We start from the raw sequence: 27,731 nt of genomic DNA, 5'->3' as shown, positions 1-27,731 counted from the left end.
TTGTCAACTACCGGTTTGGTTACCATCCAGCATACAGTACGCGTTCATATCAAATTACACACAGTATTATTCTGGTCATGCACAGGACAAAGCCGTATATCGATCTACGTTGAAAGGTGGGAAACTCCGACTACACACACGACAGAACCGTACACCGACCTATGTTCAAAGGTGGGAAATCCAACAAACTAGCCAGAAGAAAAAATACGGACAGAACATATGTCTTCTATATTGCACCAGAACAACAAAATCTGGGCGTTCCAGATTGTTCGTCTAATCCACGAAATAGGTTAGTTGCTATGAGGTGTATACAGTTAAAGCAGATTACGACCTATATTTATTTCAAATATTTATTTTATCAAACAGCTGTTATAAACTTAATATTTGTATTCACAAATGTGCTACTTATCAAAATTATATTAAATCTTGTATTTTCCGCTGAATGATAAGCTACACTTTTATTGCAGTTCTTCCAGATAAAATATCGTCAGTTCAAATTTGTTTTCACTGGCTTAGTTAACTTAAGAACCGGTTTTTGTTTTGGCTTTTGGTTTGTATCACTTTTGACGTCATTCTTCTTTTCTAATTTTGGCGGATTTCCCTTTCCACCTGGATAATAGTCATCAACTTTCACATCTCCAAAAATATGTTTCATTAATTTTCCATTTTTAATGCTTTTCGGAATATTTCCTCGATCAGCACGTAAACCGATAATATGACCACATTGTTCACACTTTTGAGACGGAATTGGCCAAAGTGGAAAATACGAAAATACATTTGGTCTTCTAAGTTTGAATCCTTCCTCGAAATCCTCGAAATTCTTGATTCGAGCAAGACTCTTTCCCCTGGCTTCCTGCAGAGCTCTCAGATACGCCTCCTTGTGAATTTCCGGGTCTACGGTTGGAAAGGGTCTGGCCTCCTTAAACCGCCTGATGGAGGATAAAGTAGCGTCATCACCATCGACATCTTCGAAAGCATCTTCTACATCTGCCTCGCTATTCCAGTAGTTTCCCTCATCCTCCTGTATGATTTTTTCAATATCCAAATAGTCCTCATCTGTCATCGTTCTGGAAAAATGAGAGTGTTCGTTGGGTTTACTGTGCTGGCTTATAGAACGCTTGGTTCCATGTTTGGGTCTTTGAAGTGAGGAAGTAGTATCCGAATCATCCGTCATCAAACTGCTCAAGGTTCCTTTTCGGATTTTCTTTCCACATGAGACGCATATGTCTGGATTGATGGCAGTCCTCCGCTCATCGGGGGAACATTCACAAAACTGTCCAGACATTCTTTGGATAATGAATGAATTGGAATCCGGAAGCGTAATGGCTGACTCTGTTGTAGTAAGTTTCGTAGTTGCTGATAATCCTCTACTGCCTAGAGCGATCTCTCGTTCAAATCTTTCTAGATCTTGTTTCTCAAATTCAGTCAAGGGTTTCGGCGTCTTGGGTATAACAAATCCTGCGTCAGGGACGCTATCTTCTGAGGTTCTGTGATGATACCGGATTGTCCCTGTGCTGATATCCGAATGCATATCGTCGTCGTATACATCGTCTTTTGTCGTTCTCGAGCGAAAGCGTCCCCCTAGAGGACGACTACGTCTGGTTGGCGAGCTAAAACTGTCAAAATCGCCAGAAAAGCTTCCAGGGACGCTGTCGTGTAATTGTGACCGGGTACTGTATGCCGGTCCGTCGTTTGAAACAGAAATACCGTCCATTTTGGCAAGACTTCGTCGCTTTTGTGTAGAAAAACTACCTCGTCCAAATGAAGACGAGGAAGGGCTAGGAAATTCAGTCTTGAGTTGTTTTACATTAGCTTCATGTCCTATCTTAGAAGACCTTAGGCTGATCTGATCAGATATCAGTGGAGCTATCTCAACAAGGTCCTCATCTGCCTCCTCAGCGGTCAAAGATTCTCCATTCATTGTTCGCGTAGGCATTTGATCCCGGTGTATCTGACTGTTGCCGTTATCTGAGTAATCGCCCGCTTCTAGAAACGTTTTCTCCCCAACGAACGGAACAAGCCTCCCGTCGTTTTCGTTTTGAACCGGAACGATTGAAGAGGACACTGTTCCGAAAACAGGAGGAAGACGAAACACCTTCTTTTCATCGACACGTCGTTTTTCGTCGTCGTCCTGAGGATTTTCTATGAAACGGGCAGTCTTTGTCGGGCTCCTCAAATAGTCATGAACATAGTTCACTTCCACATCCGACCGCATCTCGATTGTGACCCCTATTGATGTGGTATGGCTGGTCCTTGTTGGTCCCTTTCTGGACTTGGTCTCGTATGCATCATCGTCTTTCTCATCCTGTAAATAATTACATTTTGCGTGAAAGGTGAAATGCTTACAGTGATCTGTGGATGAAAAGCTCAGTTACCCTCCTCTTTTGGCATTTATATGTCAAAATGTTAGGGTATATTTTTAACAAAATTAATGGAAGGGAACAAATGTAAGTTCCCAATTCAGAGTGTGATGTTCTATGCAATAAGAATAGGCATTGAAATTCAAGCAAATACGTTATCAATAATCTATCCCATTAACCCCAATTCCCACCCCATCTGTACTCCCCTAAATCAACCACCGTCGCCCACCCAACAACCGATCCATCCATAACACCCATTCCCATCCGTCCATCCCAACCAACCAGTTCCTCATTCACCATCCTCATAATTCCACTCACTTATCCACTCCCACCCCTACCCAACCGACCCCCCCCCCCACACACACACACCACCAACCCAAACAGCTCCATCAATTCACCCATTCATCCACTACCACCACTATCCGTGCAGTATATATTGACTGTACCTTTATATAAAAAAAGAATAACAGTTTTCAACATCCATGATCACGATGTGTATTTGCCATGACTCGAGCTACTGTGTGGACAGATCTGAGACGACGGTGACCGGTAAAGGCAAGCACATTAGGGCCATCTGTTACCTTTGATATTGCAATAAATATATTATATACTGTTGACTCATATATATATATATATATATATATATATATATATATATATATATATATATATATATATATATATATATATATATATATATGTGTGTGTGTGTGTGTGTGTGTGTGTGTGTGTGTGTGTGTGATCATAATCGAAATATGACTGTGATAACGTGTTCTTGAATTAGGAATTATAAACAGACAAACCTGTTCCATGACAGCGTTTCTGACAAAAGTGGGATGTGGCCCCTGTAACATGTGCTCACACTTGTTGAAGAATCCATGCCGAAAAAGATAACTGTTCCGGTTTCGAAAGACACCTGAAGGATCTACACGACTGCACACATAGCAGAAGATGGGCGGAGCAGCCTTCCTTCGTAACTGGAAAAATTAAGTAGAATATATATATATATATATATATATATATATATATATATATATATATATATATATATATATATATATACATACATATATATATATATATATATATATATATATATATATATATATATATATATATATATATATATATATATATATATATATATATATATATCGTACACCTTTCTTTTTTATGCATATAGGCATTTATCCATTTCTTTGTAAAACAAACCTATTGATTTTAATGTGGAGTTCTCATATTTTAAACAACGTTTTAGTGGGAGATAATGTTACACCATCCGTCAAACCTCCCGTCCGTTCCTCTGTCCTTTCCTTACCACATCTCTTGTTAAAACGCTGGCTAGAATTGCATTGTAGTTATCTGTCCTTGTGGTAGTCATTAGCAAGTAGTGTCGTCCTTGGTTCCGACACAACCGGTCGACGCATCGTAAATTTAACATATTTTCATTATGACACATGGTCACTGTGGAGATTGGTGTGAATACGTGAAGGTGTGGGATATCAAATGGGAGCGAGGATGGGTGAGTACGTGGAGGTGTGAAATACGGAATGGGTGTGTGAGTGCAGGAAGGAGGGGATATGGAATTGAGGGTTTGGAATATGCAATATTAAAGGTTGGGACCTATGATGGCGAGACATTGAGGCTGCACTCGCTAACCAGTTTTCATTCTCGCTCAGATTTAATGCTTTCTTGATCTAATAACTTCATTTAAAACTTTTCTCTTTGTAGCACATTATTATACACGGATAAGATTATATATATATATATATATATATATATATATATATATATATATATATATATATATATATATATATATATATATATATATATATATTGAGAGAGAGAGAGAGAGAGAGAGAGAGAAAGAGAAAGAGAGAGAGATAATGCACACGACGTTTAATACCTGGAAAATATTTTGCTTTATTGGTATACATATTGTTGGATTTTTCAGGAATTTTTGGCAACATATCGTAATATGACTGGATGTTTAATGCCTATTTTCGGTAGATTCAATCTGACTTTATTAACCGCTGTGGCACTGCGTCACAAATAGTTACCATTATTATAGACAACAATCATATTTATGAATGCCACTATTTTAATTACATGTTGGTGTAAATAACTGTCATTTGAATAAGTAAACACATTTTTACCCTTCAATTTGTGTATCGAGTGATGCCGTTTTTGTCCATTATTGTGTGTTTATACGTCATTAATTCTATACAATTATCGAGTAATCTCGCTTAAACCGTCTTATTTATGGGTCAGTGTCTGCTCGTGTCATTAATAATTACATGCAAGATACAATAGGGCGACTTACATATACCAAAACCCTGTACTTAAATTTCATGTATTAATTTATTTATCAGTATGAAATTGGAATGTTGTGTTTAACACAAACACACCTGTATAAAGGTAACCACGAACATTGCAAAAAATGTATGTTTACTAACCTACAGGCGTAAGCCCTTTCCCTTCTTTTACGTGGTCACTGTCAAAGGCAATTACTCTCTCTCCGTGTGTGCGTGCGTGCGTGTGTGTAACTTTAACTGAGAATGATGTTAGGTCCTCTGGCTATCATACTCAAAAACTTAAATGTCCTTATTCCCCGGTGCCCTATTTCTAAGTGAAAGAAAGAAATACGCTTCACCACTTAAATAAAATTCTGTATAAATAAGAACTGAGTAACACTGTCCACTGTCCAATTTCGGACATATTTTCAAGTTAATCAATTTATCAATCATTCAAAAATAGCATGCAGTTCGTGGGCAAAAGACTATTTGTATATTCTTTGTCCCACTCTTCTATTTTTATCCTTACAATGGGGACGCCATTTATAGTGATTTATTTCTCTGTGCATACATCAGACATGGTCATCTGAGAGAAAAAAGACAAAACATGAAAGCAGGTGCATTAAGAATGTTATAATCCGCATGTTATCAAGTTCTTGCGAAGATGTGACGAAGTAAAAGAAGATATTGAGTTTGATGCGCATAACCATTCCCATCACCTACAAAAAAAAAAACGCACGACGAAACTCACAGGATATCGAAGGTTACTGTCGCTTGAGATATTGAGAAGAGCGGCGACACGCCTTTGCTGCTTTCTGATATCGTTAAGGGGCAAAGGCCCCATTGTCGTCATGGTTGCTGACTTCCAGACAAGAACTTGGTCATACTGAAACAGATAGGGGTTAGTCTTTAGTTATAGCAGAAAGAAAATATAGAAGTTTAGAATCCCTTTGCGTCAACAGTCATTTTGCAAGTGGTAAGCAGTCGAGGAAAACAATGTCACCTGTATGAAGTTAGTCGATAATTTAAAGAACAATAAAAACGCAACATCTCTAATACGTACTTTCATTCAAGACATTCTTTTCGTTCGGCTAATAATACCTACAAAGTTCTATGTTTTTAACACTGATGGACTAATAATTCTTCAGTCCAATAAAATCAGTCTAAATATCAATTTCGTTGTAGTTACTTCCCTTTACCCAACCATGTTTAATTAACTCGTATAACTCGTATAATCTTTGCTTAGAAACAGCTTTTTTTAAATCTATTGTTTATAATTTTTGAACTTTTTTAAAAAAAGAGCGTTATTTATATTGATTGCTTGGGTCCTGCTAAAATTGTTTCTTATCAGATTTAAGAACGACCCCTCCATACATAAGTATTGTTGACCTAAATTACGGCGAACAGCGAATGCAAAGGAGTAAGATGGGGTGGAGGTATGTGCGTTGTTGGGAATAATCTAATAAAACTCAGCAAACCGTGCGCGGAATCTTTCGCCTTTCTCTGCCAAATTTATGCATGGTGATTTTTCATAGGATAACTGTCAGTAAAAGTGTTAACATACATCTTTTTTTTACAAAACTGGTTTAACAGCTGTTGAATTGTATAATAATGATGACGCCAGTGTGATCTGCCCCTGAATACGTCGGCAAATATTTTCCCCAGAATACCCCTAAGACCCATCTCCCCTACCAAGCAAAGTAACGCCCAATATTGCCTTCATAAACTTCGTCTTAAAACTTAGTCATTCCTTGCAGTTCTGTGTCAAAAGATCAAACCAAACCCGACAGCTTGATCTTGAGTATGTGGTTGTAACACACTTGCTTTCCAACTCTGCGACTACGAGCTCGATCCTCGATTCCAGCACACGCACATAAACACACACACAAGAACGCACAAGGATTAATGGTCACCTATTCAACGATGTCGCGATTCTTCTGTTCTCGTTGCCAGAAAGACTACTAAAAATAAACATCGGCGCTATATATATATATATGTTATGTATAATTGGATGTAACTGTTTTGTGCAATTAATGTAAAAGAATTAAAATTTGAAATTGAAAATACAAATTCATTATTAGGTCCCTTTATCGACGTACTGAACAGATGACATTGACTGGTATTCAAACTGCATACCCTGATGAATTGACTGTACCTGAAACATGAGAAACCTGTTAGTGGCTGGTTGATTATCACAGCAAGGAATCAATTTCACTGCATTCAAATTCATCAAATGTCTATTACAGACACATGGATTGTGAATTTTCATATTAGAGAATGTTAAACTTTTCTACGGCGCTAGTATTGTCGCTTTAGTCATTGATGACAGTTCGGTTTTAATTGATTATTTCCATATATATATATATATATATATATATATATATATATATATATATATATATATATATATATGTGTGTGTGTGTGTGTGTGTGTGTGTGTGTGTGTGTGTGAGAGAGAGAGAGAGAGAGAGAGAGAGAGAAAGAGAAAACGCCTAGAATCCCAAGCTAACCAAAATTTCTCCATCAGACGTTTAGTTTAGGTTTAAAATGAAGTCTAATATTATCTGTCAGTCAGTTTTGCCCGTCACCCCTGCCGCAAGTAATATGACTGCATTAAATTTGAAAATAGCATTTCGTTAAAAGCAGACATGTATTGTTGACAGAATATCAGGCACTTTAGTTTAATTTCTAAATCAATTTCGTGTATTTATGGAAAAATATTTATTGAATACCGTTGTTGGAACCCACTGGGCGTGATTTTACTAACTACCGCGGAAATTGTTTCCTTGCAAAGTGCTACAACAAAGTCCTAAAAAAAATCTATAAGTATGTTGGTAAGTTACTCACCAGCTTGTTGTACCGGTTGTTGACTACGGTAACAAGTTCCTGCATGCTTAACTCCCCCCGAGTTTTCTTGGGGTTTTGAAATCTGACGCTTTTTAACATCTTGATTTATCCTCCAAAATTATCACACACTTTTTAACATCTTGATTTATCCTCCAAAATTGTCTCACACTTGACTAGATTCAGATTTTGTCTGGTGTGTAACCAGTTATCTGTTATCAGTTATATTTATCCGTTTCCTCACTTCCAACAAGAATATACGATGTTAATTAGAAAGAAAACATTGAAATAACAAATCCATTAATAGAAAGAATAATCGCGTCCCTCCGCAAGAAAACAATCCTCTTCACAGATGTAATATGAACGTCTTACGTTACTATGGCAGTTCTAATTAACTAAGTAAAGATGTCGGTATATATTCCATTCATAAATTATAATTTCTTGTTATCACTACTTCTTCTTTACTTCGGTAAATTGCAGAAACCTTCAAGTTATATAAGCTGCCATCGGCGCTCCTCAAAACAAAGCATTCCAAACATTCCGTCAAACTTCATCACGAATGTTAGTGCATCGATATTTCCCGAAGAGATATATATCAAACATATTTTAAGAACATCAGATTTCATTGGGTGTTTAAATACTCTTTCAGTTTATCAGTTCAGATACTTAAAGATCGCTTAACGATAACGAATCACCGCACGCCCCTCGTTTAAACGGAGCACTGCCTCTCAACTGAGCTTTTATCGGACCAGTGACAATGGAAGCGTACCTCTGATAGGAAATATTGGAACTATTTCGACACTGGCACAAAAGAATGTTACAATATGCCACGACCTATAAATTCAGTTGTTGATCAAGCAATCGATATGGGATCCAGACTACCGTTAATTAACAGTTCTGTACGTCGTAATATGTCTTGATTGCACGCGCGATCACAATTTAACAAACAGCAGACGACAATATGAAACCCTCTCATCTTCTCTGCATAACCCGGCGCTAGGAGAAGTTCGTGAATCGGACAACACTTGATTTAAGGCTCCATTAAGCGTTACCCGGAGTATGTTGTAGTTTAGAATCACTCGTCGTATGTGGCTTATATTTTCCCAAATTTATTGCAATCTTCGTCACGACAGCTATTAATTTGAAAGGCTATTTGATCCAAAACAATTAAAGTTATAACAGCAGCCGTCCAATGAATTTACTTTCATATGTGTGTAAAACATTGTTAATTCAAACAGTACAAAAGAACTTTTAATAAATAGCTAAATGATTAAAACGTCATTAATATCAATACACAAAATATTGATATCATGCTTGAATACATTACTTCTTTGTGCCCATTAGTTGTCAGGTTGTGTGCCGTTTTTATCTACTGTTATTACACAGCACTCGAATTTATAATCTCCATTTTTAGCAATAACACTGTAAAGTTTGGCAATCCATATCTTATGACAACGGCAAAATTATCCAACGTATTTTACAGCGGATATCAACGAACGTTGAGTGGCTGGTTCAACTATGCAGAGTTTACAAAACAATCATAAAGTCATTAATAATCATTCATAGTGTATGACAGTACAGATCCAAAGCGAGTTATGATTTGATATTTTGTTATCTGTAAGTGGTTGCTTGACACGTATATCACCACACACACTGTATGGGAATATAAGAACTCGTACTTAATACATGTTATGGGTTGGATAAAGTTTTAATGTCAGAGTCTTTAAAATCTGAAATTCGATACTGATCATATAGACTAAAATTCCACAATAGTTGCACTTGGATATATACTATAGTCATGGAGTTATGAAAGACTTACAAGCCTTGCATAAAGCGTGGAGTGTTACGTACCATTTTACCTGGTATTTTGGTGTCTATTGACTCTTGTCATAATTTGAAAGACTATATTGTAATGAAATGAAAAGTTGATCAGTTGGTAATAATATCATACAGTCTCTATCATATACGATATCAAATGTCATAAGATATTGACAGTGTGAGTAGCAGAATTGAATATTGTAAAAACAAAAATTGGTCCAAGTAAAAATACATAGTTCAGCTCTTACCGGCGAATAACTGGAATCAAACGTAATCAATGCAATTCAATTCATTAACGTTGTAAGGTATAGAGTTGAATTAATTTCAACACTTGTGAAAAATTATAAAATGCTGAAATGTTAAACCTTTCATGTCCGACATTTCATTCTGGAAACATTAAAAATACATTCACCAAAATGCAGTAATTTATGATTTGTCAAGGGTAAATAAGGAATAGAAGCTGTAGCAGTGCAGAATTTTGATAGAATGTAATACAACGGTAAATCACACAACTGTGGAATGTTGACAGAATGTAATGCAACGGTAAATCACACAACTGTGGAATATTGACAGAATGTAATGCAATGGTAAATCACACAACTGTGGAATATTGACAGAATGTAATACAACGGTAAATCACACAACTGTGGAATATTGACAGAATGTAATGCAACGGTAAATCACACAACTGTGGAATATTGACAGAATGTAATGCAACGGTAAATCACACAACTGCATAATGTTCACAGAATATAATACAACGGCAAATCACACAATTGTAGAGTGTTGAAAGAACGCAATACAACGGAAAATCAAACAAATGTAGAATGTTGAAAGGATGCAATACAACAGTAAATCGCACAACTGAAGAATGTAATACAAACTGTAAATCACATAAATGTCGGCACATGCAATGCAAATTGTAGATCACACGACTGCAGAATATGTAATGACTTTTAAACGAATTACACTCGCTCCTTTAGTTAGTATTAAGATCAAACACTAAAGGCACGATATATACAATCAACTTCTTTTATTTAATAAAAGCTAACATTTAGTTCAAACTGTTTCTTGTCATTCACCTTGACTGTGAACGGTGATTCTACTGAACTCTGTGAAACAGTTGCCTGTACTGAACGACTATCCAAAATAATTTTTTCTCAAAAGGTGCGTCCAGTGAAAATCAAATCAATATCGATATAAATAAAAACACATTTAATTTCTATCATATCAAAGTAAATCAATGACGTGCATTGTGTAAATCTGAAAATCTCCGAAATATATGCCGCACCAGTTTCCTTTCCGAAATGCAGGAACAATCACTGCCTTCCAAACTTCTCATTAATGTTATATAAGTATGATGGAATACCAGTCAAGTACCTTTTGATGATGATCCCGGATAAGGAGGGAAAAGTCAATTCACCTGAAACAGGCAATGGAACCTGGTTTGTTTCAACGTGGCGACTTACAGAGTAAATACGATAATTACAAATAAGATAGATCACAATTAGAGTCATTCAAAATACTTGCACCCCAGTGAGCTAGAATGGATAGTATTAGAACCCAAACGAATCTGACTGTCTCCTAATAAAACCTATCACGAGAACCCCTGTGAACCTGGCTGTCCACTAACCTTTATGAGAACCCTTGTGAACCTGTCTATTAATAAAAGCTATCACGATAACCCTATCAACCTGACTCTTTGCTAATAAAATCTGCAATGAGCTCAGCATCGAACCCGTCTGTTAGAATAAATATTAAGACTTTTTACAGTTGGCATACTCTATTCTGTCTGAACGCCACATTCCAGTATGCTGTGTAAACTGGAATGTCGTCAACTTACCTACTTTTAATTGAAAATTATGGAGTTGTTAAAAATGGAAAGAGAGATCATTTTCCGAGTAACTGTATTCTTATAATAATGGTTAAATTGTATGACGCTTCCAGTAAACGTTTCCAGTAAAGACACTGATATATCTTCCACAGACAGACTAGCACAGACTGAAACACTGTATGAATGTTATATGTCATATGCAAAATAGAGGTTTAATTCCTGCTGCAATATATGTTCGATGCAAAGATGTGTGTGTATCTGTCATTTGATCTACCCTTTCTCCTACTATCGGTCTAGTGATGCATATATATATATATATATATATATATATATATATATATATATATATATATATATATATATATATATCAGAGGTGATTAGCTGCGGATTGTTTGCATTATGACAAAGCTAAAAAAATATTCAATTAATATATCATTTGCAAAATGTTGTGTGCCGTCCTATGACAGTGGGATTCGGTTTTGTTAACACAGGATTTATACCTAGAGGCCGTCAATATCCCTCGGTAGGATCAATTATCATCATGCAGGATTTCTCTTTTGTGTACACAGTACGCTTAAAACGTTAGTTTTCTTTTGTCGTTCCAAAGCCCTGTCAAATAAATTAGATTTTTATACAGACCTGGAAAAACTATTGCGTATTATTTATTTACAGTGTTATTCTTTACATCATGTCATAAATTTACATGGAGTAAAGATAGACTCAGTATAAATAATATTTACCGTAGTTGTAGCCTTTTAGTCAGCTTTCCTTTTGATAAGCATACAAGATTCAGGTCGATTTTAGGATATTCCGACTGAGTACCCCCCGCCGTCCCTTCGCGTTACTTATGATCTTAGAGATATAGAACAATTTGACTGAAATATATATATATAACTAGTTCAGCTGTCTTTCATATTTAACCACCACTTTCTCCTATTCTTTTCTATGAATATGCCTGTTTATCAGGAAGTAAAGGTGCTTGTAGATATAGGTTTTCTAATTCCTTTGCGTCATCTACTGTATTAATTACGACAAGTTTCAAAATGCCGTTTTTTAAATGATATTCTGTAGAAATGTGACTGCAATTTAACCTGAATAATATCCAACAGATCCTTCCCATTATTGTACAATGTATTACGGTCAACTACACAATACGTTACAAGGCTTATATAATTTTACAGTGAAATACCGCACACACGCAATAGTTCATATAGTATTGCAACGCATTACGGTACAGCCCACAATACGTCTGATAATTCTGCAGTGTTTTACCGTATACCCCACCATATGCTACTTAATTTTTTTAAAAAATTCATTTAATATATCATTTGCAAAATGTTCTGATACCTTATATATTTGTAGAGTGTTTTACCGTACCTCATAAATGCCTCACGTAACTAAACAATGTAGTACCGTACACCACACAATACTCATACATTCTGGTTGTGTGATTATTCAATATTAGTAAATAATGAAAATTATTATTATTATTATTATTATTATTATTATTATTATTATTATTATTATTTGTGTTGGAATTGATGTTGATAATGTGATGATGGTGATAATGTTGTCACTATTGTATGGGATCATTTCTACCGAGGCATCCAAAACTGATATTCGTAACCGTGCCATTTCTTCTGCTTTGGTTTATTTTATTTATTTATTTTTTATTTTTATTTTTTTTTTGCTTTGGTTTGGGGGGGGGTATTTTTGCAAAGTTTCGGATGATTGTTTAATACAAGTGCAAATTAGCAAAACAGAAGTCTCTTCAACTAAAATCTTTAGAAAAAACATGAGACTTTAGCAATATTATGTTGTTACTTCTTAGGTGTTACCCTCTGAAGATATAACTGTTATGCCACTAACTAGGTACTACCGTCAGAAGATATAACTGTTAGGCCACTAACTGGGTACTACCGTCAGAAGATATAACTGTTAGGCCACTAACTGGGTACTACCCTCAGAAGATATAACTGTTATGCCACTAACTGGGTACTACCGTCAGAAGATATAACTGTTATGCCACTAACTGGGTACTACCGTCAGAAGATATAAGTATTTTGCAGCTGATGTCGTGGTTCTGCAAATAAATGCACACTTCTATTTATTTGAAATGAAATTTCTAATTCATTATTTTAGCTATTCAGGATAATTAAAGCGTAAGGATGCAAATTTCTGTCGATCTATAACGAACACATTAATTTGGGCCAGAGAACAATTAATTAGACAGGTGCTTGTTAAATCGCTATACTACAATGATTTATAATATCTGTGTCAGGAGAGGAAGTGATTCTTAATTAAGCCTTCATTTACTTAGCCGCTAGACAACTAGAAAAGGGACGGTTAACTTCGATTTTATATCGGAACTGTCAGAAGCTGAGTTTTTCCAGATCTGTTGTTTGGAATTCTATAAGCCATGCATACCACAATTTTGGCACCTAGTTATGAAAGGCGGTAAATATATTTAATCCTGATTGGTTACGCTAAATAAGGGGCGGGGTTCCCACACGAAAATTCCTTGGAGTTAAATTGCCCTCATCGAAAGAAATCTAGTCAGTAAGCAATTTTCCTGCAAAAGTGAAAATATAAAGGACTTTGAGACTGAATTTGAAAGAAATTCTCTCGTAAAACATTGGTCAAAGGGACCGGATGTCTGGAAAGCCAACGGACACAGTTTAGGCCATAGAAGCGAACAACGCTTGAAAACACAAGGTATTTGCGTCAATTTTATCTAGTTCGATGATACCAATATAATGATTTACTTGAATTTAATTGTTTATATTTGCATGAATTTATTCGTTTAAATTCTTAGATTAATATTCTTGATATGCGTATAACTGTGTTGAGTTCAGATATCTGAATTAGTACAATGATCTTCTTTGGATAAGTTGACGAATTGTTTGAATATGTCGTCTTGTTTGTATAAGAATTGGGTATTTTAAGATTTCATGCATTATTTTAGTTGATATGAGTTATGAGAATCCGTTTGAATTCACCGATCTTAGATGATTTCACGTATGATAAAGACTTGAATGTGTGTATTCGCTGAAAATAACGTAGTTAAGTCATTTCATGAATTTCATTCATTCATTTGTGTAATTGAGACAAGAACGGAACCGTTACGTCTCGTGTAATCTTAATTGGAATCAGTGATGAAATAGCCATTAGGAAGTACATTAATCTTGTGAAACTAGGTTTGTTTATGGTCTGTCATGTTTAGCTTGACCAGATAGCCTTTCGTCTATTCGAATTCCGATAGAACGATATCTGACATTACGAGAGGGGAGTAAAGATCTGTTCCCAGTAGGACAACTGACAGAATATTTAGGTTGCTTTCTGTATATTATGAACGGGGAAATAGTTCCACGGACGTACCCACGGACGTATCCACTGAAGTATCTAATTAAGTATCCTCCTACCCACACAAAGTTTGAGGGCCGAAAGGAGGCGAGACAGTAGGGAGGTCGGAAAAGGAAAAAGGCGAAAGGACCTGGAGAAACCACCACAGTGAAGTTAGAGTGGACCGGAATAGGCAGGCCATGAAGTTGTACAAGGCAATGACTTCGATCGTTCACTCGATTATATGATGAACTAATTCTGTCATTTAAAACAGATCGGCTGTTTATATAAATATATCTGTGTTTAAAATTCGGTGAAAGATTTATCCCAAAAAGAAGAGTATCTTCCTAATGTAATGTATTATCCCAGTTGTTTATGTTATTGGTTAAATTTTTGTTTTTCCATGTAAGGGGGCTCCTGTCATTCTGTTCTATATATCTGCTCAGATCTCTGTTTATTCCTGTTTTCATCTATAATTTCACACTTTATTTTAAAATTTACTTGATCCGGGCAACAAAACCGAGGGCGATCACCCTCTAAATAACGATTGCCAAATAAAGCGGACACCTGGTAAGAAGGTATAACCTCTTAATACCACACCACCAGTAGCAACCGCTACATAAAGCTTGATCTTTTTCAGATTAATTGAGAATATTATGCAAATGTAAATTAATGTAAATTCAGCGAGGACATTATGTATGTATTGTGGGTATGTTAAGTAAGTGAAGACACTTAGTTTAAAACTTTTGGGTATCCAAATTAAGTGAGTGAAAATATTATGTAGACGACATGTGAATGTAAATTAATTGAGGACATTAAGTATGCAACGTGTGGATATGCAGATTTTAAATAAAAGGTATTATGTAGGCGATGTTGAACTGTAAATTAAGAGAGGATATTGTGTAGGCGATGCCGGTATGTCAAATAAGTGAGATATTATGCAGGCGATGTGGGGACTGTACAAGAAATGAGGATAGTATGCAGGTGATGTAGGTAAGTAAAATAAATGAGGATTATGTAAGCGATGTATGTTTGTAAAACAAGTAAGAACATCGTGTATGCGATGTAGGTAAGTAAAATAAGTGAGGACATTATGCCGGCCGTACACCTAACATTTGCGTCTGGAAATTAATCTTTAAATGGCACTGTTACTGTGATTGAAACCAACTGTGCACATTATTATTCATGCTACCTTTTGCACACATTTGGTGAAAGACAAATATCTTGCACTTGGCCCTTACTCTGTTGCGTCAGTAGTCAGGAATAAAATCCACATTCAAAACAATATTGAAAGTATATTGTCCAAAAGCGCACGGAAAGAAGTAAATCAATGAAAACACATGTCTAAGCACAAATTAACTCTATCTTATTTATTTCCAAGATAACGAAGGATTCAGTAAGCGATGGCCTTATTCTGATTTATATGTACGATTCAGATTTACTAGAACATGTACGGTTCAGATTTACTAGTGCATGGTACGATTCAGATTTACTATAGTACACGTACGATTCAGTATTACTAGTACATGTACAGTTCAGATTTGCTAGTACATATACGGTTCAGATTTACTTGTACATGTACGATTCAGATTTACTAGTACATGTACGATTCAGTATTACAAGTACATGTACAGTTCAGATTTACTAGTACATATACGGTTCAGATTTACTTGTACATGTACGACTCAGATTTACTAGTACATGTACGATTCAGTATTACAAGTACATGTACAGTTCAGATTTACTAGTACATATACGGTTCAGATTTACTTGTACATGTACGACTCAGATTTACTAGTACATGTACGATTCAGTATTACAAGTACATGTACAGTTCAGATTTACTAGTACATATACGGTTCAGATTTACTTGTACATGTATGATTCAGATTTACTAGTACATGTACGATTCAGTATTACAAGTACATGTACAGTTCAGATTTACTAGTACATATACGGTTCAGATTTACTTGTACATGTACGATTCAGATTTACTAGTACATGTACGATTCAGTATTACAAGTACATGTACAGTTCAGATTTACTAGTACATATACGGTTCAGATTTACTTGTACATGTATGATTCAGATTTACTAGTACATGTACGATTCAGTATTACAAGTACATGTACAGTTCAGATTTACTAGTACATATACGGTTCAGATTTCTTAATACATGTACTGTACAGATTTCCTAATACATGTACTATTCAGTTTTCCTAGTACAATTACGATTCAGATTTACTATAGTCCATGTACATGTTCAGATTTATTGGCACATGTACGAATCAGATTTACTAGTACATGAAGAATCAGATTTACTAGTACATGACGAGTCAGATTTACTAGTACATGTAACATTTGGTTTTGTGGTCACATTGTACACATAAACACACAATCAACAGATAATTGCTTTCATTCAAACACCATATAAAGCTTTACAATGCTTTGTACGCAATGCAAATTACTTTTAACAGGGATGTCTGGGCTACAATGACTTTCAAGTCAATATGTTGGTCTGGAATATTGTTACTTTCGATTTGACTTAATAATTTGTAAAGGTTTACGGAATTTCCATAAAGCTTGTGTAAAACTTGTAAGGTGCCTATATATATATATATATATATATATATATATATATATATATATATATATATATATATATATATATATATGTGTGTGTGTGTGTGTGTGTGTGTGTGTGTGCGCGCGCGCGAAGTCTTAATGCTTCACGTTGTTCTTCTCTTAGGTTACATTATGCTTTGTTGTTTGGTAACAGTTTATTGGGGTGGTAACATTATTTTAGTAACAGTTTGTTTAGTTGGTAACAGTTTTCTTGAACGGTAACATTTTGTTTAGTAGGTAACAGTTTATTTGGTTGGAAACAGTCTGTTTGGATGGCAACCATTTTTGTTTCTACTCTGAACTGCATTCATGTGCCATCAACATACTCTATGTTTTGTTTGTGTGTGTGTGTATGCGTGTGTGTGTGTGTGTGTGTGTGTGTGTGTGATTTTTTATTTTTAACGTAACTTTAACAACTTTGTAGTAATATCACTTCGATATCTGCAGTGTAGCAGTGTATAGTGATGTCTAGCACTGGGACATTATGCCGCAGACATGTGGCATCATGTACCACCCAGTCACATTATCCTGACACTAGGCCGACCAATCCTAACACTAACCTCATAATGATGAGCGCTAAGTGTAGTAGATGTTAGTCCCATTTTTATAAGTCTTTGGTATGACTCGGCCAGAGTTTTGAAACCGCCATCTCCCGCATCCGAGACGAACGCTCTAACCACTTAGGCCACCGGAACGGTCGACGCTCTTGCCACTCTCTAATGATGCACATTTATGATTTCTAAATCTCAACAACATCGTCATCAACAACAACAAAGGCATTATTAACAACAAGAACAACAATGTCCTTAGCATGCCCTTAGATGATATTGAATTTCTTTGGCAAATTTTCCACTACCATTTCAATATTGAGAACGAAAAGTCAAAACTAAAGTTAGAGTATATCGTTCAATGGATCTTGCATAATGAAGATCTAAATAAGTCCCATCATTACATTACGCAAATGGTTTCCTACAGAGGAGGGCGCGATGTTTAACTATCATTCGATTTACTTCATGTTTAGATTTGAATAATATTTGTAATGCAATATAATAGCTTTTAATGGTGTTTTTCTCGTATTTGCCTACCTACAGATACGTCTATTCAGTTCTTTAGAACTAACGAAATAGTACACATACTGATGTATGAATGCGTCCTAATAATATACATATATCGATTGGTTTACCATTCTAAATTTAATATACTATTTTTGTATGTATAATGCCAACTTAAACAAACATGTTTTCTTTTCTTCCTTCTAACATATACAATTATTATGTATAGACATTATTTTGCGCTATGATGTACCAAGATTTACCAACCTTTCAAATTGAAACAAATACAATATTGTAAGCAGCTTTAAATATAGGTTCCAGGTACGATAGTTCAAGTTGACTTTTCAGATTGTTTTTCTTTTCTTTAGTCTTAATGTTTGCAATATATCAGAGCAGTATTAGAACGGTACATACAAGTTCCGTATAATAGTGGGCAGGGCTGACTGTAAGTTCTAACAAAAAACGTTGTTAGCTATCTAAAACAAATAACATGAGTCACCGTCTGTTTTCATGAATCTTCTAAGGAGGTTGCAGAACAAGTGTTTAAGATTTACTAGTTAGAATGGTAAACAACGATGATGGTGATAATGATGATGAGCTCGATGAGCACACAAATGACAGCGATGGTGATGGTGTTGGTGTGGTGGTCTCTGGTATATTGTGCATTGTTTGAAATCAATGTAATATTGTGGTCTAACATCATCAAAACACCTTAATACAGCCATCGATGCTCTGTCAAATAAGAAGACTCCAGTTCACTGTCCGGAAAATTATCACTGAGCTTTCCGATGTAAAACCGGTCATTGTGTGATACTATCTATTTGCGTGCTTGCATTTGTAATGTTGCATAACTTCTTGCACACTGTCCATGATAGGAATTTGAAAACCCTGGCTTTGACTGGAGTGGGAGTCTGTATATGTGACACTGTTTTAGATTCATCTCCTACTTGCGTTTAAGAGGTGGTGGTGGAGACAATGCACTATTTCATACATCTAAAAACCGTTTAGTAATTGTTTGATAGTTCTTATTGTCACGCAACTCCTTCGAAGTCGTTCATGAAAGAGTCTTAGAACACTGGGATAACTGGTGGTGGTCTACAGATATGAAGAACAGATTTAAAATACATGTTTAAAATTTGCTTTATCCCTTGGGTCAGGAATTATGGGATGGGCAGATTTATTCATCAATTAAAATTTTAAAAAGTGTGTATGTGACGGCTCCAATGGCCTATGTGGTTAGAGCTTTCGCCTCGGATGCGTGAGGTCACGGGTTCGAATCCCGGCCGAGTCATGCCAAAGACTTATAAAATTGGTACTAGCAGTTGCCTCGCTAGACGCTCATCATTAAGAGGTTAGTGTTAGTATTGGTCGACCTCGTGTCAGGATGGTGTGACTGCCTGGGACATAGTGTTACAGGTCGGCGGCATGATGCCCCAGTGCTAGACATCACTATAAACTGCCACACTGCAGACATCGTAGCGATATGACTTAATTTTTTTTTAAAGCTACGTTAAAAATCCAAAATCACACACACACACACACACACACACACACACACACACACACTGTGTAGTAATTTAGAGAGTTTGTTTGTCTTGCGATTCTTTCTCTACAGCTACTGAAAAGGACATTAAACCTTGGGATTTGATTGGGTTTGTCTGTAAAAGTGCAAAACGTCTTTGCAGTTTTTATTTATGACCGAAGAGCGGAGACTGGGGATTGGAGCTGAATAATGTTAAATAAATGATGCAGTGATTGATAAAGGGTTGTTTGCCACGGTGTGCGGCTATAGCAGGTTTGAGGTGGGGTGATAATATATGAAATGAACCTAACTCCTAAGTTGTTAATATTATATTTATGAGAATCAACGTGAGATCACTGACCCAATTGCCAACACATCTAACGAGGTCATGGAACCCATGGGTCATGCCGTAAAGACATGCACGCTTTGGCCCTAGTCATCACTTTGAAAAGAGAAAATTCCCCACCCTATATCCATGTATACACTTAGTGCGTATGAAGAGACAGATTTTGTATCCATGTATACGTTTAGTTGGATTGAAGAGACAGACTCTATATCCATGTATACACTTAGTGGGTATGAAGAGACAGATTTTGTATCTATGTATACGTTTAGCTGGATTGAAAAGACAGACTCTATATCCATGTATACACTTAGTGGGTATGAAGAGACAGCTTTTGTATCATGTATACACTTAGTGGGTATGAAGGGACATATTATATATCCATTTATACGCTTAGTTGGATTGAAGAGACAGACTCTATATCCATGTATACACTTAATGGGCATGAAGAGACAGACTCTATATCCATATATACACTTACTGGGCATGAAGAGACAGACTCTATATCCACGTATACCCTTAGTGGGCATGAAGAGACAGACTCTATATCAATGTATACGCTTAGTTGGATTGAAGAGACAGACTCTGTATCCATGTATACACCTAGTGGGCATGAAGAGACAAACTCTATATCCATGTATACACTTAGTAGGCATGAAGAGACAGACTCTATATCGATGTATACACTTAGTGGGCATGAAGAGACAGACTCTATATCAATGTATACGCTTAGTTGGATTGAAGAGACAGACTCTATATGCATGTATACACTTAGTGGGCATGAAGAGACAGACTCTATATCCATGTATACACTTAATAGGCATGAAGAGACAGACTCTATATCGATGTATATGCTTAGTTGGATTGAAGAGACAGACTCTATATGCATGTATACACTTAGTGGGCATAAAGAGACAAACTCTATATCCATGTATACACTTAGTAGGCATGAAGAGACAGACTCTATATCAATGTATACACTTAGTGGGCATGAAGAGACAGACTCTATATCAATGTATACACTTAGTGGGCATGAAGAGACAGACTCTATATCAATGTATACGCTTAGTGCGCATGAAGAGACAAACTCTGTATCCATGTATACACTTAGTGGGCATGAAGAGACAAACTCTGTATCCATGTATACACTTAGTGGGCATGATGAGACAAACTTTATATCCATGTATAGGCTTAGTTGGATAGAAGAGACATAATCTATATCCATGTATACACATAGTGGGCATGAAGAGACAGACTCTATATCCATGTATACACATAGTGGGCATGAAGAGACAGACTCTATATCCATGTATACACATAGTGGGCATGAAGAGACAGATTCGGATATGCAAGAGATGTATGTCGTTGGTCATAACTAATTAACTGTTGTGAACTACGCCCAAGATACGTTTCCTCCGTCATAACTAGAAAACAATCGCGAACTGCACAGACGAGACGCATAACCTGAGTTATAACTTGGAAACTAATGCAAACTGCACCCAATATCCATATACACATACCAGGTGTGAAAAGACAAATTCATGTATGCATAAGACAATGATCCAGTGTCAATCCTTAAATCCAGGGTCAAAATGTAGAACATGTTAGCTTCTAAATCCTCACCAAAAATTTATTAAATCCAAAATATTCACATACATGTTTTAATTGAACCTTTAAACATGTGGATGCAAAAGCTGAGATAACTCACCCGTAACATCAGCGATCACAATGATTTGAAAACATGACCACTGGTATACAAATTTTGTCACTGAGCTCTCGTTAAAAGTTATAGTGGTTGTAAAGGCTATTAAATGTTTATGACTTCGTCAAATTTAGTGAAGTTCTAGAAACTAACAACAAATAAATTGTTTGTTCTAGTGACAACTTAAGAAATATTTGATCTATTAGTAAATGCCATAATGTAATCTGGGTATTACTGTCAGTCAGACACAAAAACAGTAGATGGGTTTATGTCGTGTTCATTTGAAGTCATAAAATCTTGATTTGGCAATGGTGTAAAGACCAAAGGATAGAAGAAGAAAAAAAAACTCAATCAGTCTGCTATAAACAAGCCACTTTATTTAAAAGCGGTATTTTTACGGCTGAAATATATTAGAGAAAGCATATCCTACGTAATAGTGACATGGCGAAAATTTACAACCCTGATGCCTATGGCTAAAATGCATATTACAATACATAAAACCCTTGGAGGTAATCTATACAGTTGTTTAATCTAACGGATTTATGCGACTTTATTTATCAGCTGGGAACTTTATTATCATCTTTAGAATGAGAGTCCTATATTTTACGTGCATCTGATATTGTAGGAGTAGGTTAGAGATTTTTCTCTTTTTTTTAAGGAAGAGTTGTAAGGGGAGGTAAATTTAATGTAATTTCAATAAAGTGAGACATCGATCTTATATAAAGTCGGCTGATTGATACCGATGAATGGTTGTCTGTTTTGAGAAAAATGCTGATAAATGAAATTTATTTATAGATCCATAACTGCGATATAGGAGTGGTGAAAATGACATATCACCAAGTAGATATTACCACGTCCACTAATTATCACAAAAATACTTTTATTCGACACATTTCCCAGTATAAATAATTAATAAGTATTCCCGGATCTATAGGTGAACTAACCTCATTGCAATAAAAATAAAAATTGTTATTTAAACAGGCGCTTCTATTTCTATTTGTAAATGAAGAAATATGTGACACTTACATGGCCCCATATTTCGCTACCTGGTTTTCTAATATTTATTTTATATAATTACTAAACCACTAGACATAAACATTATTATCACGTGACTCTGAATTAATGTCGAGTAAACAAAACGTTTCCAAAGACGGAAAAACGGGCTATGACTCATACTCTGAAATATATATTAACTCAGAAACATGTTAACGTGAAGATGTGACAGTCATCTGTACAGCGTTTCAGTTTCTCTAATTGAAAAGAAAGAAAACTGTTCACTCCAACGCAGATTGGTATTGCATCCATTCAAACACTCTAGATACATGTCTACCTGCGTGTAGGATATTTAAGTGCACTTTTAAACGATTACAGACCGTTATTGAAGCGAACATTTGCTTTATAAGCCAGCAAATCTAATATTGACAAACAGGAAGCCAATGTCAATATTCACCTAAAGAAAGATTTATAATCATTTTATTATTATTATTTAAATACAGTGCGATTTAGTTTATGATAGAATCGTCAAAATGACATGGTAACTTGAGGAAAGTAAGGTTATGATATCATGTATAAGTCAATGCCATCATTACGAAATGAACAAATAAATAATGTACTAATAATTATAAGCTATGGTAATAAATTCTGAAGGTAACAAAGCAAAATGTATACTTAAAAACAAAACACACATGTCATTTTCAATTTCCTATTCTGTTTTTATTATATATATATATATATATATATTTGTTGCCATGGTACCAATATATTACCATGGTCCCTATACGTATTGTCGTAGTATCTTTATATATTGTCATTGTATCTGCATATATTGTCATGATACCTATATGTATTGCCAATGTACCTTTTATATATTGTCATGGTACGTATATATTGCCAAGGTATATATTGTCATGGTACGTATATATTATCATGGTACGTATATATATATATATATATATATATATATATATATATATATTGCCATGGTATCTATATATTTCCATGGTCTCTATTCGTATTACCAAGGTACATATATATCGCCACGGTACGTATATAATTTATCATAGTACTATATATTGTCATGGTACCTATATAGTGTCAAGGTACCTATATATTGTCATGGCACATATATATATATATATATATATATATATATATATATATATATATATATATATATATATATATATATATATATATATATATTGTCATGGTACCTATACGTATTACCATGGTACATACATATTGCCAATCTTATGTCACAAACCAAAAATTTAAGCTGCACAACTTATCAATCCGACAGAACATTAGAAATAACTCGGACCTGACATCGTTCCATAGTGAGGACAACAAGAGCCAACTCTAACCATATATAACGCATTCGTCACAACGCATTCGTCATATACAACGCATTCGTCATATACAACCATCACATTCTATGTAACATACTTGTCTCTGAATAAAAAATGCAGTGTCTTCTGTCTGTACCTCTTTTTAAGTAACCGATTTAAGCCAACACTATGGGTATGAGGTGAGGGTAACTGATACATAAGAACATACGTGTGTATAATAGTGCCGAGGAAACTGGAGTCAAGTGTTTTACCCAGAGATACAACCACAACCACCCATCCGCTTTATATGGACATGATTCGAAACCCGCATCTTGCAACTCATGAGTCCTGCACGCTAAGAACCTACCCACCCCAGTTTTGTACCACATTCATGCAGAAATATATTTGACTCAAGATGAAATATGTTGCCATGGGTGCTTCGTGCTTATCAATTTTGAACACAATTTTGAACGAGTACAGTGCAGGAGCTTCCGGTTCAATTCTCGTAGGTTATCATGCGCAACGATATTTTAAGTGTTATCAAGTCTGATTAATTTACAATAGTATGACATTAAGCGTCATTGACTACCACAGATAAGAGTCCCATATTGATACAAAAAATAAAAACTCTGTCAAGTCCTCTCTCGTTGTTAATGACAGCTGCTATAAACATTTCATGGACAGCAAAATCATTATAATTATGACGTAAACTTTAAAGCAAGTAAAATAAATTTTTACAAAAATAAAAAACAAATTGCAGTAATTTTAAAAATATTCTCTCTCATGTAAATTCATTTTGGTCTGTAACACCAGCAGAGACAAAAAATAGATCATAGAAAAATTATTTAATTTCTTAAATACCTGAGTGTAAAATTAAAAAATTAAGGGCAAAATAATTTTCCTTTTCGCTCATTCCTGTAGTTTCACATTATTTTTTGTTAGGCGATAAATATAATGTTACAGTTTTCGTTGATTTGAAAGGAAATTTATGAAGCTCGTATAATAATGTAATTTCTTGTCTTCGAAAGGCTTGCAAAGGATATACATTGTTTAACTCCTTTCATAAATTTCCTTTGAAATGAGCACTCGTGTTGCATCCACCGTGTAACTCAAGAGACTGATACTTCAAAATTATAATAAGGAAACAATAAATTCAAGGAAATAAGATAGTTACTAGGTTCTTGTCAGCAAAAAAATGGGTTATAATACAATCATGATAGGAACGATGAGGTGAAAATAAAAAAGGTACAACCTGAACTAACTCTGTACGGATTCCTCATAAAAGGTACAACCTGTACGATCTCTCTACGGATTCTTCATAAAAGGTATAACCTTACAATCTCTGTTCAGATTCCTCATAAAAGGTACAACCTGTACAATCTCTGTTCAGATTCCTCATAAAAGGTACAACCTGTACGATCTCTGTTCGGATTTCTCATAAATGGTACAACCAGTACGAACTCTGTTCGGAATTCCTCATAAATGGTACAGCCTGTACGATCTCAGTTCGGATTCCTCATAAAAGGTACAACCTGTACGATCTCTGTTCGGATTCCTCATAAATGGTACAGCCTGCACTGTCTTTGAACGGATTCATCATTGGTGATTATGCTGGATTTTTGTATATTGTTCGAAGACTCATTGCTATTGCTATTATCTATCAATACATAAAAGAGTCCGGAATCTACCAACACTTTGTGCCTACAATAATCCGTGGTACGGTTACACCGTCCATTTCATTCGTACATTACTATTATTCTATAAAACGATGGCAATTTAAAGGTTATACAGAAGCGTCCATACGTATCGATCGATTTTATTATTCACATTCTCTGGTCTCGGGGCTGAATTGGCCAGACAATATCCTAGGCTAGTAGCTAGTTAAATATGTGATTATTGTTTAGTGGTGTAACGGAGTTCGTAGCTGGGAGCATAGAAAACACAGAACCTAACTAATTGGGGGGGGGGGGGGCCGGGTGCATCACGAGAAAAAAGTACCGCTATTCGGTACATATGGTGGATGCTTGTTCTCTGCGGTATGATTGGAAGTTAAACATAGTTGTCAGCGAAATTATTCAGATTGATACATTGTTTACCTGTATGCAGTCTCTGGTAATATAGAGATGGATTACCCCATGTCGAGAATACTTTATACATTTCAAAACGAGGAAAAGAATAACTCAGATTTATAACATAATGCACTAGTTTTTGTACACTTACTATGTGGATTATGTATTCTGGGCAATTGCAGAATAATTTGCATTGGATTTCTAATCCCCTATACTGATAAACAGTATATGATCATTTTTCAGGTTTTGTACTATACCTTTGGTATTCAGCCAAAACATTGGACCCATATGCGTTTGGGAATACAAAAATGTATTTACCTTACCCCCAAAATTATAACTCACCTGCCCCATCACCCACCCCTACTTTCCCCCACATACTTTTGACCACTTCCATAGCTATCATCGAATGAAAAAGATATAATATTACCTGGTGTATAATAAACAACAATGATTAGTTAATGCGGTCGATCTTATGGTTTCTCATTGAATGCATTGGAATTAGAGACCTCCACAAACCAACCCCTACCCCTATGAAACAAACAATAAAAATATTACAACGATATTGTGACACGCATAACTTAACAACCTGTACCTATAGTTTGATCTGATCGTTTAGTATAGTTGTCCACAAATAATTTATCACTAAAGTATAATTTCATAATTACAAAATACTCGCTAATCTGTATCATTATTTGGAAATGAAACGTAAAAATGGTGTACATACCCAAAACTAACCATAGGTTTCCCGCAGTGTGTCTTTGGTATGGCTATGCTGGTCTTCATACAATTCATTTCAGTGACTTTCAGTGCTCCACTTTGAAAGACAATAGATAATTACAGGTGTGTATCGTGAACATTTCACTCGCCGCGCAGGTAAATAACAAAGACACAGACCCCTCTTCCTGCCGGATGTCTCATGACAACAACGCAGGGCAGGCCTTAGGCCAAGTGGACCGATTTGGCCCAATCGGGCCCCGCGTTTATGGAAGCTCCATGCGTTAGTAATCTATTAAAATATATCTATGGAGAGAAAGTAATTTTAAAGCGATGGAAGCAAATTTTAAGTTCAATATCATAAAAAAAACTTGCTCAAAAGTTTATTTGCAAATGCAGGTGGGCCCCGCGTGTTAGGAGCAGAAGCCCCGCCAAAATGATCCAAATTGGGCCCTGTGGTTGCTAAAGCAGGCCCTGCAAAAAAAAAAAACAAAAAAAAAAACGGATAACTATTAAACGTTTAGTGTGACTAGATTTGGTAATGAGTTCATAGTACGAGTAGTATTAAAATGTACTGAAGTCCATTAAATAGCATAGACCACCTGTCCAGAAGGGCTGCCTGGATATAAGTGCAATACATAAAGACCCTTTATCATGATGGATAGGTTACGTCTATTTTAACTAAGTATGTAACGGTAGACCTTTTCTAAGTGGACATTTTGTGATGTAGAGAACCTTCTTGGTGAATTGTCTAATTTAAGGGCAGAATGACTAATTTCCATAGAGATGGAATGAGCTGTAACACAGGCCGAAATATAATTGGAGCGAAGATTTATTTTTGTTATGTAATGACTTATTGTTGTGGTAAGCATTATAAATGC

General features: G+C 35.6%; 1 protein-coding gene across 3 annotated transcripts; it reads right to left on the bottom strand.

Moving 5' to 3' along the window:
* Nucleotides 1-336: 336 nt before the first annotated feature.
* On the bottom strand, nt 337-26,996 carry LOC149784780 (uncharacterized). 3 transcript variants are annotated; one of them, XM_089932798.1, is made up of 4 exons: nt 26,861-26,996; nt 5,409-5,543; nt 3,164-3,337; nt 337-2,305 (listed from the first exon to the last, which is right to left on the bottom strand). In XM_089932798.1, the coding sequence occupies exons 2-4, from the start codon at nt 5,508-5,510 to the stop codon at nt 488-490; spliced, it is 2,094 nt and encodes a 697-aa protein (XP_089788924.1). In that variant the 5' UTR covers nt 5,511-5,543; nt 26,861-26,996; the 3' UTR covers nt 337-487. The 3 variants fall into 3 exon arrangements, with proteins under 3 accessions (XP_089788924.1, XP_089788922.1, XP_089788925.1); XM_089932796.1 differs by lacking the exon at nt 26,861-26,996 and adding an exon at nt 7,505-9,089; XM_089932799.1 differs by lacking the exons at nt 5,409-5,543; nt 26,861-26,996 and adding an exon at nt 7,505-9,087.
* Nucleotides 26,997-27,731: the final 735 nt, after the last annotated feature.

Source organism: Sinohyriopsis cumingii, chromosome 14 (assembly GCF_028554795.1).
Source record: "Sinohyriopsis cumingii isolate HCF-2022 chromosome 14, ASM2855479v2, whole genome shotgun sequence".
NCBI lineage: Eukaryota > Metazoa > Mollusca > Bivalvia > Unionida > Unionidae > Sinohyriopsis > Sinohyriopsis cumingii.
This window is presented reverse-complemented; position numbering and strand designations above follow the sequence as displayed.

Coding starts and splice junctions, on each gene's coding strand:
- LOC149784780 (XM_089932796.1), bottom strand. CDS start 7,603: ATGTTAAAAAGCGTCAGATTTCAAAACCCCAAGAAAACTCGGGGGGAG. Junction 5,544..7,504: donor ACAACCGGTACAACAAGCTG/GTGAGTAACTTA, acceptor TATCTGTTTCAG/TATGACCAAGTTCTTGTCTG. Junction 3,338..5,408: donor ACAGTAACCTTCGATATCCT/GTGAGTTTCGTC, acceptor TAATTTTTCCAG/TTACGAAGGAAGGCTGCTCC.